General features: G+C 49.7%; 1 protein-coding gene across 1 annotated transcript in view; it reads left to right on the top strand.

The window, feature by feature from the left end:
- Positions 1–534: 534 nt before the first annotated feature.
- PTH2R (parathyroid hormone 2 receptor) overlaps positions 535–17,127 on the top strand; it is a 103,952-nt gene continuing 87,359 nt past the window's right edge. The window contains exons 1-2 of the mRNA XM_060257050.1: positions 535–605; positions 12,764–12,876. Coding sequence (XP_060113033.1) covers positions 535–605; positions 12,764–12,876 — 184 coding nt within the window. The remainder of the gene's footprint in view (positions 606–12,763; positions 12,877–17,127) is intronic.

The following is a 17,127-nucleotide window of genomic DNA, read 5'->3' as shown; positions in this document are numbered from 1 at the left end:
GGAAGGAAGGAAGGAAGGGAGGGAGGGAGGGAGGGAGGGAGGAAGGAAGGAAGGAAGGAAGGAAGGAAGGAAGGAAGGAAGGAAGGAAGGAAGGAAGGAAGGAAGGAAGGAGGGAGGGAGGGAGGGAGGAAGGAAGGAAGGAAGGAAGGAAGGAAGGAAGGAAGGAAGGAAGGAAGGAAGGAAGGAAGGAAGGAAGGAGGGAGGGAGGGAGGGAGGGAGGGAGGGAGGAAGGAAGGGGGCAAATAGATGAGGGGAAGGGGGAAAGAATGCAACTTTAACTTTAAATGCATTATCCAAGCTGCTGGCTGGCTTGGCTTGGAGAAGTGATTTAAAGAGAGAAATGCCTTTTCTAAGCCAGCAAACAGGGCAGTGGTGGCTTCAAGAGCCACGTGTGTCTCCCGATCCACAGTTTGGCCACCCCGGCATAGAGTCTTGGAAAGAGTCCATCGAAAAGAGTCCACGGTTCTGTGCTCCTAGTTACGTGCATGAGACCAGAGATTTTCTGAGAAAAATACAAATACTATTTTAGCCACCATGGCTGGGGAATCTCTGGACACCAACATCCCACGCAAAGATGGATTTCCAATAGCCAGGGATTTTTTTTAGTGAGGGGGAAGGCAAATAATAATAATAATAAATTTTTATTTATACCCCGCCCTCCCCGCCGAAGCAGGCTCAGAGTGGCTCACAAGACATAGTACTTCATACCATGATACAACAATAAAATTCAAAGCAATAACAATTAAAATCTAATTACATATAAAACAACATTTAAGTTAAATAATTTAAAACCACAATATAACTTAATATGGTGCTACAGTCTTGATGTACATGTAAACATAGCTTTTATGTTGATGCAATGGTTCCACCTTAAAAAGCCAGCTGGAAGAGGACGGTTTTGCAAGCCCTATGGAACTGATTAAGGTCCCGCAGGGCCCGCGCCTCCTCTGGTAGCTGGTTCCACCATTGGGGTGCTGTTATCGAGAAGGCCCGCTCCCTTGTCGCTTTTAGTTTGGCCTCCTTTGGCCCAGGGATTTTCAGCAGATTTTGAGAACTAGATCTCAGTACTCTCTGGGGAACATATGGGGAGAGACGGTCCCTAAGGTAGGCAGGTCCTACCTTCACTGTGGAACTGGGGATACGCTGCAGCAGCCATTTTGTGGCCAGCTTCACCTCCTGCAGCGGACATTTTGAGGTAAGCATTTTGTGGCTGTGCTCACTACCCTGTGTCAGAATACCAAAGATACCTTCCAGCCAGGGGTGGAATTCTAGCAGGAGCTCCTTTGCATATTAGGCCATGTACCCCTGATGTAGCCAATCCTCCAAGAGCTTACAAGGCTCTTTTTTGTAAGCTCCAGGAGGATTGGCTACATCAGGGGTGTGTGGCCTAACATGCAAAGGAGCTCCTGCTAGAATTCCACCCCTGCCTCCAGCTAATAAAGGTCAGGGGGACCCTGTCCAGTTTGGTGTAGTGGTTAATAGTGGCGGATGATTCCCCACTCCGCCACATGCAGCCATCTGGGTGACCTTAGGTCAGCCTGAGAGAGCTGGTCTCTCAAGAGCAGTTCCCTCAGAGCTCTCTCAGAGCTTTCAGCATTGTTCTCCCCTCCTCCACAGCCCTGTCTAGGTGGAGAGTACACAACTGCCCAAGTTCACCCAGTGAGCTTCCATGACAGAGCGAAAATCTGAACCTGTATCTCCTAGATCCTTTTCTAGCACTCTAACCACTATGCCATGGTACACCAACTACCTCACAGAGTGTCTTTTGTGGGGAGGAGAAGGGAAAGGAGATTGTAAGCCGCTGCGAGACTCTGGGTGAAGGGCAGGGTATAAATTTAATCTCCTCCTCTTCTTCTTCTTCTTCTTCTTCATCTTCATATTCTTTGTATTCTTGGCCTTGTCAGGTGGTGGGTGGTGGTGGGTGGGCTCCCTCTGGGAATCCTACCCCCCCAGGGAAAGTGCATGCGCAATACATAGCCTCTCCTCTCCCGGTGTAGTGAACGCCGCGTGGTCACTGTCTGGCTATGCCTGGCAGATGGTCACTGCAATGGCCTCTCCTGCATTACTGCATCCGTAGCAACACCTTCTCGCTGGTCCCCCCCGTTTTCACAGAGTTTGCTACGTCATGGTGCGACCGAAGTGTCCGGCGGTATAACCGGATGGGCAGGCTGGGCCCACCAACCTCGTCAGCCTAAGAGAAGGAAAACTCTAACATCAAACCCGGGCAGATAGAGCTCGTTAATGTAACACCTACCACCTGGAGGACTCACTGCCGGCGTCCCGGCTTACTGGGCCATGGCAGATGACCCCCAGGTGAAAGGGTGGAGCCAGTACCGCGCACACTGCGCTTCACCTAAAAAATTCCTCTGCGCAGGCCTGAAGGGCATATCCACACACACAACTCACAACGCATCAAGTCCTGCAGTGATAGGCAAGGGGCGAAACGGCAGGTGGAAGGTGCCACTGGAAGCCGCAGTCCCGATCCTGCATGTAGGCGGTTCAGGATATTGGTCGCCTGATGCTAACCCGGAGACGAAAGCATCTTTCGGCAGCACCCTGAACGACCAAGCAGCCTTATCTAGGGACAGCACTGCTTGCTCCACACGGAGAGGGGCCTAGAAAAGGTGGCCTAAACAAAGCTCGTCTCCCCCACCCCAGTTGGCTAGCCGCGGTCAACGGGCATCCTTACTTGCGGTCGAAAAATAACAACAAAGAAAAGGCATGCACCTGCCTCACAAAGTGTGCAAAAACTAAAGCTTGCGTGTTGGAACATCAGAACCATGCTTGACACAGTAGGTAGTGGTCGCCCTGAACGACGCTCTGCTCTAGTTGCCCACGAACTTCTCAGGTTGAATATCGACATAGCAGCTCTCAGTGAGGTCCGTTTCCCTGAGGAAGGTAGTCTTCAAGAACACGGTGCTGGCTATACCCTCTACTGGTCGGGTAAGTCAAAGGCTGAGAGCCGCCTTTCTGGCGTTGGCTTCATGGTCAGGACCTCCATTGCCTCCAAACTCGAAAACCTTCCAACAGGTCACTCAGATCGCATCATGTCCATGCGCCTCCCACTTCAAAACAAGCAGCATGCAACACTCTTCAGTGTGTATGCCCCAACCCTTCAAGCAGATCCTGCAGAAAAGAACAAGTTCTATGCTGATCTACGCAACCTCATACGGAAAACCCCTACAGAGGACAAGGTGATCATCCTTGGCGACTTCAATGCCAGAGTAGGTAAAGACTCGGAAGCCTGGAAAGGAGTACTTGGCAAACACGGCATTGGCAACTGCAATGACAACGGGCGCCTCCTGCTAGAATTCTGCATGGAGCACCAGCTCACCATCACCAACACTATCTTCCAGCAGAAGAACAGTCTGAAGACAACCTGGATGCACCCACGGTCCAAGCATTGGCACCTTATCGACTACATTCTGGTGCGCCAGAGAGACCTTCGAGATGTCTTACACACCCGAGTAATGCCCAGCGCGGAATGTCATACGGATCATCGTCTTGTACGCTGCAATCTCCGTCTTCACTTTAAACCCACACCCAGGAGAGGAGGTATCCCTCGGAGGAAGTTTCAGGTTGGCAGCCTCCAGTCAGCCGAAGTTAAAGCTGCCTTCCAGGCAAAACTCCAGTCAAGAATTGAGGACCTCAGTTGCCCCACAGACCCTTCTCCAGAAGCACTCTGGGAACACCTAAAAACTACCGTCCTGCAGATCTCTGAAGAAGTCCTCGGGTTCTCCACAAGGAAGAACAAGGACTGGTTTGATGAGAACAATCAAGAGATCCAAGAATTACTGGCAAAAAAGAGATCTGCCTACCAAGCACATCTTGCTCAGCCCTCCTGTCCTGGGAAAAAAGCAACCTTTCGCGCTGCATGTAGCAACCTCCAGCGCAAGCTTCGAGACATTCAGAACGAGTGGTGGACCAAGCTTGCAGAGAGAACCCAGCTGTGTGCAGACACTGGTGATTTAAGAGGGTTCTACGAAGCCCTGAAGGCAGTATATGGTCCATCATATCAGGCTCAGAGTCCCTTGCATAGTGCAGACGGCCAAGTGCTCCTCACAGACAAGGCATCCATACTGAACCGGTGGTCAGAGTATTTTCAGGTTCTCTTCAGTGCCAACCGCGTAGTTCAAGATTCAGCAATCCACCTCACCCCACTTCAACCGGTGAAAACAGAGTTGGATGAGATCCCCACCCTAGAAGAGACTGTTAAAGCCATCAAGCAACTGAAAAGTGGCAAGGCAGCAGGAGTTGATGGAATTCCACCAGAGATCTGGAAGCATGGGGGCACAGTACTACATAGCTCACTTCACAAAGTACTTGTCACCTGCTGGGAACAAGGCAAATTACCACAGGACTTTCGCGATGCAATCATCATCACCCTATACAAGAACAAAGGGGAAAAGTCAGACTGCTCCAACTACCGGGGGATAACCCTGCTCTCCATCGCAGGCAAAATCCTTGCCAGAATACTCCTGAACAGACTGGTGCCCACCATTGCAGAAGAACTCCTCCCAGAGAGCCAGTGCGGCTTCAGAGCTAACAGGAGCACCACCGACATGGTATTTGTTCTCAGGCAGCTCCAAGAGAAATGCAGGGAACAGAACAAGGGTCTGTATGTGACTTTTGTCGACCTTACCAAAGCTTTCGATACCGTTAGCAGGAAAGGCCTGTGGCAAATCTTGGAACGTTTAGGATGTCCCCCAAGGTTCCTCAGCATGATCATCCAGCTACACGAAGACCAGCGAGGCCAAGTCAGACACTGCAACGACCTCTCGGAGCCCTTCCCAATAGGCACAGGTGTAAAGCAAGGCTGCGTTCTCGCGCCAACTCTCTTTACGATCTTCTTTAGCATGATGCTTCAAAGAGCTGCAGTAGATCTAGATGAGGACGATGGTGTCTACATCCGCTATCGCACCGATGGCAGCCTGTTCAACCTGAGGCGACTAAAGGCCCACTCCAAGACAATGGAAAAACTCATCCGAGAGCTACTGTTTGCTGATGATGCTGCACTCGTCTCCCACTCGGTATCAGCTCTGCAGCATATGACGTCCTGCTTTGCAGAGGCTGCCAAGCTATTCGGCCTAGAAGTTAGTCTGAAGAAGACAGAAGTTCTCCACCAGCCTGCACCCCAGGAAGATTATCACCCTCCCTGCATCACTGTGGGTGAATCAGTTCTGAAGACAGTCCAGCAGTTCAGCTACCTGGGGTGCATCATCTCCTCAGATGCCAAGATCGACAAGGAGATTGACAACAGGCTGGCAAAGGCAAACCGTGCATTTGGCCGACTGCACAAAAGAGTGTGGAGCAACAAGCATCTGAAAAAAGGCACAAAGATCAATGTTTACAAAGCAGTTGTGATGACAACCCTCATCTATGGCTCCGAATCGTGGGTTTTATACCGTCATCACCTGCGACTCCTTGAGCGCTTTCATCAGCGCTGCCTTCGCACCATCCTCAACATCCACTGGAGTGACTTTGTGACCAACACTGAAGTCCTCAAGCGGGCAGAGGTTACCAGCATCGAGGCACTGCTGTTGAAGACGCAGCTGCGCTGGGCAGGGCATATTTCTAGGATGGAAAACCACCGCCTTCCCAAGATTGCCCTGTATGGCGAACTCTCCACCGGCCATCGAAATAGAGGGGCACCAAAGAAGAGGTACAAGGACTCCTTGAAGAAATCCCTTAGCACCTGTCACATCAACCATCACCAGTGGTCTGACCTAGCCTCAGATCGCAAAGCATGGAGGCACACCATCCACCAGGCTGTCTCTTCCTTTGAGAACACACGCATAGCTGGTCTTGAGGACAAAAGGAGATTGAGGAAGAATCGCACTGCTACAGGACCAACCCTAAATCAGACTTTTCCCTGCAGCCGCTGTGGCCGGACCTGCCTGTCCCACATTGGTCTTGTCAGCCACCAGCGAGCCTGCAGCAAACGTGGACTATTGCACCCTTCTTAAATCTTCGTTCGCGAAGCCAAGCCGAGAGAGATATTCTTTGTATTCTTGGCCTTGTCAGAAAGAAGACATGTTAGTTGACCATAGTCATATAGAGCCAGTCATGGAGAGCCAGTTTGGTGTAGTGGTTAAGTGTGCGGACTTTTATCTGGGAGAACAGGGTTTGATTCCCCACTCCTCCACTTGCACCTGCTGGAATGGCCTTGGGTCAGCCATAGCTCTGGCAGAGGTTGTCCTTGAAGGGGCAGCTGCTGTGAGAGCCCTCTCAGCCCCACCCACCTCACAGGGTGTCTGTTGTGGGGGAGGGAGGGAAAGGAGATTGTGAGCCGCTCTGAGACTCTTCGGAGTGGAGGGCGGGATATAAATCCAATATCTTCTTCTTCTAGAAAATACCATTAAGACTAAGTGGGGGGGGGGAAAGCATTCTTAAACTCTATTATTACAAAGATGGTGTTTTATATATAAAAATTATTGAAATAAAGTCAAAGTGGAGAAGATCACGAAACTCACAGTTCTCAGCTGCCTCCCATTATTTATGCATGACTCATAAGGAGATGAAGAGGCAATTTAGAGTTCGATGGTCCAGAATTAATTGAATGTCTTCCAGCTACGGCCTTGGATTCTGTGGAGAATGCCTGTTCTTAATTTTGGCAGTGTACCTACAGGGCTTTTCACTTTTCCAAAAGCATGGTTGTGCTTGCTGTTTGTTTATTCTTGTCCATCAATGTTGGCTGTTTGTGGATATTTGTCGTTATATAATATTAATAATTTTAAAAGGTGGCCACCCAGGATAATTTTATTTCCAGCCCAGTGATGCCAGACATGAGTCAGCCTAGGAACACAAGCGCGGTCAGGTGTAGTGGCTAAGAGCTGCAGGCTGTAATCTGGAGAACCGGGTTTGATTCCCCACTCTTCCTCCACATGAGGTCTACTGGTTGACTTTGGGCCTGTCAGTCCTCTCAGGACTCTCTCAGCCCCACCTGCCACAGTTTACTTGCAAGGGGGCAACTCCCACAACCAACAACGACTGCTACCATGCAAAACTGGAAACGGAAAGAAGAGTTCCACCCAATAGGACCAAACTAAACCACATAGATATTGGGGGTAGGCTTCCCAACCCTCCCGCCCTGGCGGGGGACCCCAGGGTTTCCACCCTCTTCCCCCGCTCCCCCAAAAAACGGAAGCGGGGGGAGGGGGAAACGGTGCCGGGGAGCATGGCGAGCTGCCCGATCCTGGGCGCCGCGCTGCTGCCGCCCCCTCCTCGCCCACCGCAGCTGCTCCTCCGAGATGGGCCCAGACTGAGCCCATCTCGGAGGAGCAGGCAAAACCAGAGAAGGGGAGGGTGAGGCAGGCCAGGAGCATGGCGAGCCGCAAATCCGGGCCCTTCTAGGACCCGGACTTGCGGCTCGCCACGCCCCCGGCCCGCCTCCACACACCCCTCCACTTCCACCCCAGAGGCAAAGCGGGCGAGGCTGCCGCGCCATGGCTACCTCTTCTCTGCTCGCCGTGGCTGCTCCTCCGAGATGGGCTCAGCCTGAGCCCATCTCGGAGGAGCAGCCACGGAGAGCGGAGAAGAGGCGGCACCTGCGGGGCGGCTCGTCATGCTCCCTGGCGCCATTTCCCCCCTCCCCCCTAGCTCCACCCCCAAAGTCTCCTGGCTCCACCCCCAAAGTCCCCAGATATTTCTGGGGTTGGACTTGGCAACCCTAATTGAGGGGGGGAGGCAGAATGTTCCATTACATTCATACATATATACAATAAATATACCACAGGCTTCTCTTGGAGAGATGCCTCAACAGGGAGGGGTTGTTATTAACACCCTGCAAACTCACTCAACACGCAACTCATATTTATCCAGCATTTGGAAGATTTCTCTGAGAAGCAGATATGAAATGTTTGAGAACATTCTTAACCTCCAGAGTGTGTTAAGCCCAAACCCTGTTCTTGGGACCACCCATACAAGGCCATGCATGCTCTTCAAGACAGGCAGAATACTAATTTCTTCTCTTTCTCATTTCCAGAGAGCAAGTTTGATGTAGTGGTTAAGTGTGTGGACTCTTATCTGGGAGAACCGGGTTTGATTCCCCGCTCCTCCACTTGCAGCTGCTGGAATGGCCTTGGGTTAGCCATGGCTCTCGCAGAGTTGTTCTTGAAAGGGCAGCTTCTGGGAGAGCTCTCTCAACCCCACCCAGCTCACAGCCAGGGTGTCTGTGGTGGGGGAAGAAGATAAAGGAGATGGTAAGGTGCTCTGAGACTAGGGTTGCCAAGTCCAATTCAAGAAATATCTGGGGACTTTGGGGGTGGAGCCAGGAGACATTGGGGGCGGAGCCAGGAGACATTGGGGGCAGAGCCAGGAACAAGGGTATGACAAGCATAATTGAACTCCATCACATTTAAAGGGACAGCACACTTTTTAAAATGTCTTCCTTCCATAGGAAATAATGAAGAAGATATTGGATTTATATCCCGCCCTCCACTCCGAAGAGTCTCAGAGCGGCTCACAATCTCCTTTACCTTCCTCCCCTACAACAGACACCCTGTGAGGTGGGTGGGGCTGGAGAGGGCTCTCACAGCAGCTGCCCTTTCAAGGACAACCTCTGCCAGAGCTACGGCTGACCCAAGGCCATTCCAGCAGGTGCAAGTGGAGGAGTGGGGAATCAAACCCGGTTCTCTCAGATAAGAGTCTACACACATAAGCACTACACCAAACTGGCTCTCCTATGAAGGATAGGTTCACCTTCTTTCGGGGCTCATAGAATTGGACCCCCTGGTCCAATCGTTTTGAAACTTGGGGGGTACTTTGGGGAGAGGCACTAGATACTTTACTGAATATTTGGTGCCTCTACCTCAAAAAAACAGCTCCCCCAGAGCCCCTGAAACCTTCAGATCAATTCCCCATTATACCCTATGAGAATCGATCTCCACATAGGGAAAATGAAGTGCTCAGCAGACGTTTCCCTCCCCCCTGCCCCCCTGTTTCTGGTTACTCTGAAGCGAGGGATTGGCCTCTCTACTCACGAGTTGCTGCCAACTTCTTCCAAGTAACGCAGAAACACCATCCCAAGAGGAAGCCTTTCAGTCGGAGACTGGAGCCTCCGGAGGTGCAAAGGCACATGGTCCTCTGGGGACGGGGCTTCCCCCCCCCCCTGCTGGCCAGCTGACTGGGGGCGAGAAGGAGTCTGGGAAAGTGGAAGAACCCCCGCTGGGACCTGGGGATTGTCAAGCCTATCTGAGACTCTGATTCAGAGAGAAGGTTGGGGTGTAAATCTGCAGTCTTCTTCTTCCATCCCCCACACTTCCTCAACATCCCCTCCCCTCTTCCCTTCTCTTTCCTTCGCTCTGCCTCAAGTAACAACTTCTTGGAAAACGAACAGAATAAAAATAACAGCATCATACGAAGATATCTGAGCGTGAAGACTAAGAAGCGTGTTTAAGAGAATGCTGGTAGCTGTCGGAATCCAAAAACGAAAGCTGTGTCTGCTTTCATTAGGGCCAATCAAAAGAAGCACACAACACAGCATGGGACTTTTCAAGCGCTTAATCAAGTCTCTGAACAACAAAGAAAAGTGCAGTGCAAACGTTTGTCACTAGGTGGCAGTATATATTTGACCAAAGATGAACAATATATTCATGTTGTTAATGCTCTTTTTAATGGCAATATTTGGCCCTGTTCACACAGTGCATTGAGTCTGTGTTAAACTGACCCAGTTCTGTTCCGAATATCTTTGTTCCGGATATTATCGATCAGACTGCCATACTGCAATTCGAATCACTCCGCGGTGAAACCGTTTTCTGCCATCCACAAGACGGCACCATGCAGTTCTTTTTTTCTCCGCTATTATGCACAAGCACGCATTATGCGCACATGCGCATAGGTTAAAACATTATGCGGTTATGTGGTTATGCGCATATCGCTAAGTAGTAAAAAAAAAATGGTGACCGTAAACCGAATGTCTGAGGCTCCTTTTGCTCCAGGGCAGCTTTCAGACATCCGGAAGTTGGTTAATATCGCAGCAGAACTATCCAGATGGAGAAAACTACGAGGTGAAACCGGAGAACTCAAAAAACACCGCAAAGGAGCAGGTAACAAAATAATCCTGTTCCGAGAAGGATTTTTTTTTTGGGGGGGGGGGTGGGGGGGCTACCACGAGTTAATACCAGGAGGCAGATGTTGCTGTCTGATCAGTCACTTTAAATCTGGAAAGAAACAGCAGCAACATCTGATTATACTGTGTGTCTGAACAGGGCCCCAATGTGGTGGGATGTGTCTGGTCAAGTTCTACCCCTGCAGTTCTTAAATCCTTTTTTTTTTCTGGAAACAGGAAACCTGTGTTTGTTACAGGGGTAGATTCGCCTGTATTTTCCTCCTTTTTTTTTTCTTGTCCCAGACCCATTTCCATTCTTTCTCCCTAATGTGGGGCTGTGGTCTTTCTGTATGCTTAACTTCCCCTGCATCGAAATCTCAATTCCTAAGCAACTGGGCTTTCGCCAAAGTGACTTCACAAGCATCTTATTTTCCTTCTTATTCTGCGTGGGAATCGAAAGTGCCATGAACACGAGAATGGTACTTCTCTCCTCTTGGAAGTCACAGATCTCTTTAGAGACTTGGAAGACAGCTGTCTGTTTGTTCTTCTTTTTCTTCTTCTTTTTCTTCTTCTTCTTCCTTCCTTCCAGACTAGGCTTGCCAATCCCCAGGTCCCAGTGGGGGTTCTTCCGCTTTCCCAGACTCCTTCCCACCCCCAGTCAACTGGCCAGCGGGGGAAAGCCCCGCCTCCAGAGGACCACGTGCCTTTGCACCTCCGGAGGCTTCAGTCTCCGATTGAAAGGCTTCCTCTTGGGATGGTGTGCCTGTGTTGCTGTGAAGAAGTTGGCAGCAACTCGTGAGTAAAGAGGCCAATCCCTCGCTTCAGAGTCGCCAGAAATGGGGTGGAGGGGAAAACGTCTGCTGAGCACTTCATTATTCCCTATGTGGAGATCGATTTTCATAGGGTATAATAGGGAATTGATCTGGAGGTTTCAGGGGCTCTGGGGGAGCTGTTTTTTGAGGTAGAGGCACCAAATTTTCAGTATAGTATCTAGTGCCTCTCCCCAAAGTACCCCCCAAGCTTCAAAACGATTGGACCAGGGGGGTCCAATTCTATGAGCCCCAAAAGAAGGTGCCCCATCCATTATTTCCTATGGATGGAAGACATTTAAAAAGGTGTGCTGTCCCTTTAAATGTGATGGCCAGAACTCCCTTGGAGTTCAATTATGCTTGTCACACCCTTGCTCCTGGCTCCGCCCCCAATGTCTCCTGGCTCCGCCCCCAATGTCTCCTTGCTCCACCCCAAAGTCCCCAGATATTTCTTGAATTGGACTTGGCAACCCTATTCCAGACCCCCTCTGCCACAGTAACATGTAACTGTGTAGGCAGGCATGGAGTTTGCAAAGCAAGTAGATAATTTAAGAAAGCCCTGTCAAGTGAAATAGGGAATCTAAATAGTGCCGTGTTCTAACAGTGATCAGCCAGATGCTTCCAAGAAGCTCACAAACCAGGCATGAAGGCAAAATTCTTCCCCTTGTCATCTGTCACTCAGCAACTAATATTCAAAAACCGACCGCTTTTTCACTTGGAGGTTCCATTTAGGTATTTTGTCTGAGGGCAGCCTCCACATTCAGAGGCACTAGTCTACTGAATCCCAGAGCCAGGAGGCAACATCAGGGGAGGCCTTGGCCCTCCAGAGGAACTGGTTGGCCACTGTGTGAGACTGGAGGCTGGACTAGATGGCCCCTCACTGGTCTGATCCAGCAGGGTTTGATTCCTCACTCCTCCACTTGCAGCTGCTGGAATGGCCCTGGGTCAGCCATAACTCTTGCAGAGCTGTCCTTCTGTGAGAGCTCTGTTAGCCCCACCTACCTCACAGGGTGTCTGTTGGGGTGAGGGGGAAGGTAGAGGAGACTGTAAGCTGCTCTGAGACTCAGAGATTCGAGTGAAGCATGGGGTATAAATCCAATATCACCTCCTCCTCTTGTTATTCTTAGGAAGGCCTCAGCCTCTATGTCCTGCTGTTGGCCCTCCAGAAAAACTGGTGGGCTACTGTGTGAGACAGGAGACTGGACTAAGACAGTCCACTGGTCTGATCCAGCAGGTCTCTTCTTCTGATATTCTTAGAAAGGCCTTGGCTTCTGAGTCCTGTTGCTGGCCCTCCAGAAGAACTGGTTGGCCACTGTGTGAGACAGGATGCTGGACTAGATGGACCACTGGTCTGATCCAGCAGGGCTCTTCTGGTGTTCTTAGGAAGGCCTTGGCCTCTGTGCCCTGTTGTTGGCTGTCCAGAGGAACTGGTTGGCCACTGTGTGAGACAGGATGCTGGACTAGATGGACCACTGGTCTGATCCAGCAGGGCTATCCTTACATTCTTAAAACCTGGTCCCCAGCCACTGTCCCAACTCAGGATATGCTGACACCACCTCTGCCCTCCGAGGTGACCTTCTCAGACCAGAAACCTGTGGAGAGGTGCCTTCGGCGATGCAGAAGAGCACAGGAGGAGCACCGAGCCCCTCCCCAAATGCACATTGCAAGCACCAAACACCAGTCTCAACTTACTCCTGCACAAGTGGAATGAAAGAGAGAAGCTGCTGCCGCCGCCGCCCTGCATTCATCAGACTCTGGGATCGCATCAAGGGAGGATCTCTCTCTTTACCTCTGCTGAGCTTCTCTGCCTTTTCTCTCAGGAGAAGTTCGCTGCAGAGTTGCGGAGAGGGGCACAGACTCACAGGCTGGATTCTCTGACGTCTCTGCCTGGCTCTCTTGCTTGCAGCTGCCTAAAGGAACAGAGAGGGCTTCCGGACTCAGAGCTTCCCAATGGCAAACAGGGTGTTGCATGCATTGGAATTCCTGGTCATGAGCAGTTGCTTTCTGACCATGGCACAGGTAAGAATACCTCAGCTTCTTCAGCTTTCCAAAGGTTTGCTAACAGGGGATCCACTTGCCTATCCACGGAGAAGAAACAAACCTCGCAGAACTGGTAGTTTTAATGCCTAGATTGGGTTATGTAATGCCTAAATGCATGAAACGAAAGAAGGGCGCTTCTTCTAACTTCCTGAAGAAAAGGTATGTTTTATCTCTGATTTTTTTTTCCCCTCCAGTATGTGGCAGAGATTAGCCAGCGCTCCCAAAAACGTTGATGTGCATTGCAAATGATTTCTTTGCATGCTTTTGGCGGTGTGTTTGTGGAGTTAATAATGCTACATCCCGAATGCAGTTTCTAGTCTCGGCATTCTAACCGTATTTGTTGAAGCAGTTATCTAAACAGACGTGAGTTTCCAAGGGACTCCTGCATTCCCTTAATTTCTAGAGGTGTCATTTAGAAAAATCCTGCTTGGTCGAGTAAACAGTAATGATAGAGTAGAAGTCTATCTGGTCCACAGACTGGTGTTTGTGGGGGGGGGGGGGAGGGGGGGAAATGCAGTAATAAATCTGAAATTGCGTGCTTTGTAGGAATGAATCTCCAGACAATGTTTTGAACTTTACACTGTGAACATATGAATATATGAAGCTGCCTTCTACTGAATCAGACTCTGGGTCCATCAAAGTCAGTCTTGTCTACTCAGACTGGCAGCGGTTCTCCAGGGTCTCAAGCTGAGGTTTTTCACGCCTATTTGCCTGGACCCTTTTTAGTTGGAGATGGCGGGGATTGAACCTGGGACCTTCCGCTTACCAAGCAGATGCTCTACCACTGAGCCACCATCCCTCCCCAAAGTCAGTATAGTCTACTCAGACTTACAGCGGCTCTCCAGGGTCTCAAGCTGAGGTTTTTCACACCTATTTGGCTGGACCCTTTTTAGTTGGAGATGCTGGGGATTGAACCTGGGACCTTCCGCTTACCAAGCAGATGCTCTACTACTGAGCCAGCATCCCTCCCCTGCTCTCCAGGGTCTCAAGCAGAGGTTTATCACGCCTATTTGCCTGGACCCTTTTTAGTTGGAGATGGCGGGGATTGAACCTGGGATCTCCTGCTTCCCAAGCAGATGCTCTTCCACTGAGCCACCATCCCTCCCCTAATGTGACCCCCTTATGTACTATGTGATCTGGGCTGTGGGTGAGCTGCATTCATGATTCCCTTTGACTAGTCCTTGTCCTGGCTGGAATAACCCACGCTAGCCTGATCTTGTTAGATCCCAAAACTTTAGCAGGGTTAGCCCTCATTAGAACTTGGGAATGGGAGACCACCAAAGACACCCAGGGTTGCTACACAGAGGCAGGCAACGGCAAGCCACCTCTGAATGTCTCTTGCTTTGAAAACCCTCTTGGGTTGCACAAGTCAGTTTTTGACTTGATGGCAAAAAAAAAAAGACAATCCTTCCATTTGGATTTCTTCTGTTAAATGTACCAGGGATCCCCTTAATAACTTGACCATACTAAATGATTCACAAAGTTACTTAGAAAAATTATTAAGGATTTTTGTCTATACCAGGCCTCATTTTGGGCAGGAGCTCACAGGAGCGGAGCTCCGGAACCTTTAAATTTTATTGTGCTCTTTCTTTCTTGCACCCCCTCCCCACAATGCTTGCTTCTGGGCTCCATTGTTCAACTCCCCTGTGAGAATTTTGCTGAACTCTAAGATCTTCCTTCCTTCCTTCCTTCCTTCCTTCCTTCCTTCCTTCCTTCCTTCCTTCCTTCCTTCCTTCCTTCCTTCCTTCCTTCCTTCCTTCCTAGACTCAGAGTCCCTTTACTTATCCAGATTTGGGTGGGTGGGTAGCTTATTTGGGGTTAGGGCTAGAGGGTTCTGCTGGGGGTGGGTGCCTAGGGTGGGGGGTTGCCAGTTTGCCTATATCTAACTTTAATGAGAGGACTTTTAAAAGTGCAGTGTCCTTTTACTTTTCCTGATTTGGGTGGCTTGGATTTCTTGGGGTTAGGGTGAAGGTTTTTTTGGGGGGAGGGGTTGGCTAAGTTCCTGTATTGTTAAAAGTCAAGTTTTTTACTGTTTTAAAAGGATTCTGTGTTTGATTTGTTGCTGCTGTGTTGTGCTGCTGGTGTTCCTTTTCTCTTCTGGTTCTGGGGAGAGGGGTTGTTTGGCCTAATTTTTATTGTTAAAAAGTTCAGTTTTTAACTCTAAGTTTTTCCTTCCTTCCTTCCTTCCTTCCTTCCTTCCTTCCTTCCTTCCTTCCTTCCTTCCTTCCTTCCTTCCTTCCTTCCTTCCTTCCTTCCTTCCTTCCTTCCTCCCTCCCTCCCTCCCTCCCTTCCCTTTGCTCCACAAAAAAAATGGGGAAATAACCAAAACATATCAAGCAGACAGATGGGAATCTTCCTCGTGCTACTGTGGCCACAGAGGAGAAAGGAATTTTAAAAGTATGATGGGAGTAAAGTCTTATTATGACCATGATAATTCAGGAAGCATTTTAAGGTAAATGCTGAGCTGATATAATGTAGTCCACCTTCCGGTGACGTCAGGGGTGTGTGGCATATGCAAACAAGCTATGCAAATGAGATGTGCTAATGAGCTCTAGCGAAATGACCTCTGGTCTATACTACTATGTATAGTATTTAAAGAAGTGAAAGCGTATGAAAGCGCCTGCCTTGTAGGGAATTTTGTTAGTCTTTCAGGTGCTCCTGCACTCTGGCTCTTTTTGACTGCTCCAGGCAGACTAACACGATTCCCCGTCTTGATCTATGAAACTGTGTAATTTCGTATCCCTTAATGTGTCATATTAACATAGGTATGCTTTGCTTCCATTCTGCTTTCAGGTTTCTGATCGGTTCTATAACACCACCCCCCCCCCCCCCACATGGCCCAGAGTGTTAAAGCTGCAGTACTGAATTCCTAAACTCTGCTCACTACCTGAGTTCGATCCCCATTGGAAGCTGGGTTTTCAGGTAGCCGGCTCAAGGTTGACTCAGCCTTCCATCCTTCCGAGGTTGGTCAAATGAGTCCCCAGCTTGCTGGGGGGGGGGGGGAGCGTAGATGACTGGGGAAGGCAATGGCAAACCACCCCGTAAAAAGTCTGCTGTGAAAACGCTGTGAAAGCAACGTCACCCCAGAGTCAGAAACGACTGGTGCTTGCACAGGGGACCTTTCCTTTTCCTATAACCCTAATAATTATTGTATTGCTTATTGAATGTCCCATCCGTCGATTGTATCGACTAACTCTGTGTAATCTGCCTTCAATCCAAGGCTGAAAAGTGAAGCATAAACTATGCTGAATGAATGAATGAAATATGTGTGATTCTCCAATATTAAAAAAAAGGTAAAGGTAGTCCTCTGTGCAAGCACCAGTCGTTTCTGACTCTGGGGTGATGTTGCATCATGACATTTTCATGGCAGACTTTTTGTTACGGGGTGGTTTGCCATTGCCTTCCACAGCCATCGACACTCCCCCCCCCCCCCAGCAAGCTGGGGACTCATTTGAGTGACCTCGGAAGGATGGAAGGCTGAGTCAACCTTGAGCCGGCTACCTGAGCCCAGCTTCTGCCGGGATCGAACTCAGGTCGTGAGCTGAGAGCTTTGACTGCAGTACTGCAGCTTTACCACTCTGCGCCACGGGGCTCTTTTTCTGATATTAGGGTCTTACTAATATACCAGCAATCACGTTGCCATGTTAATGGAAATGCATATTTCATCCATTTCACACACCTTCCTGATTGTCAAAAACTGATGATAGTGCAGATAGGATCTCAGGAAATCCCTTTTCCCAGTGCCAAAGGTTCTCATGACATGCAGAAGGGAAACACTGCTTCCCTTCTGTTTTGCATCCTGCTTCTTCTGCTGTTTCTGGCTGCTGCCGTAGGTCTTCCTTTACCTTCTCTAATCTGAGGTTGATTTAAGAGAGCTCCTCTACCCTCGCAGACTCCCAAACCAGCTGCTCATTTTGCTCTCAGTGCAAGCGCTGAATTCTGTTAGCGAGTGCACTTCGGCACCCCAATTTTGACCATTAATGATTTCCAAGGTTCTGGTTTTGGGCTCTTCAAGCGAATCAGGATGCCAGATCGGGTGTGCATTAAATTCCACATTTCCATAAGTTCAGTAATTACCCTAAGAATCAGAAAGAAGGTATTGCTACAGGCAAGGTTTTTTTGGAGCAGGATCTCCTTTGCAAACTAGGCCACACACCCCTGATGTAGCCAGTCCTCCAAGAGCTTACAGTAGCCTCTGTAAGAAGAGGAGAAGAAGAAGGGTGGGGCTGA

This window comes from Heteronotia binoei, chromosome 16, assembly GCF_032191835.1.
Source record: "Heteronotia binoei isolate CCM8104 ecotype False Entrance Well chromosome 16, APGP_CSIRO_Hbin_v1, whole genome shotgun sequence".
Taxonomy (NCBI): Eukaryota; Metazoa; Chordata; class Lepidosauria; order Squamata; family Gekkonidae; genus Heteronotia; species Heteronotia binoei.
This window is presented reverse-complemented; position numbering and strand designations above follow the sequence as displayed.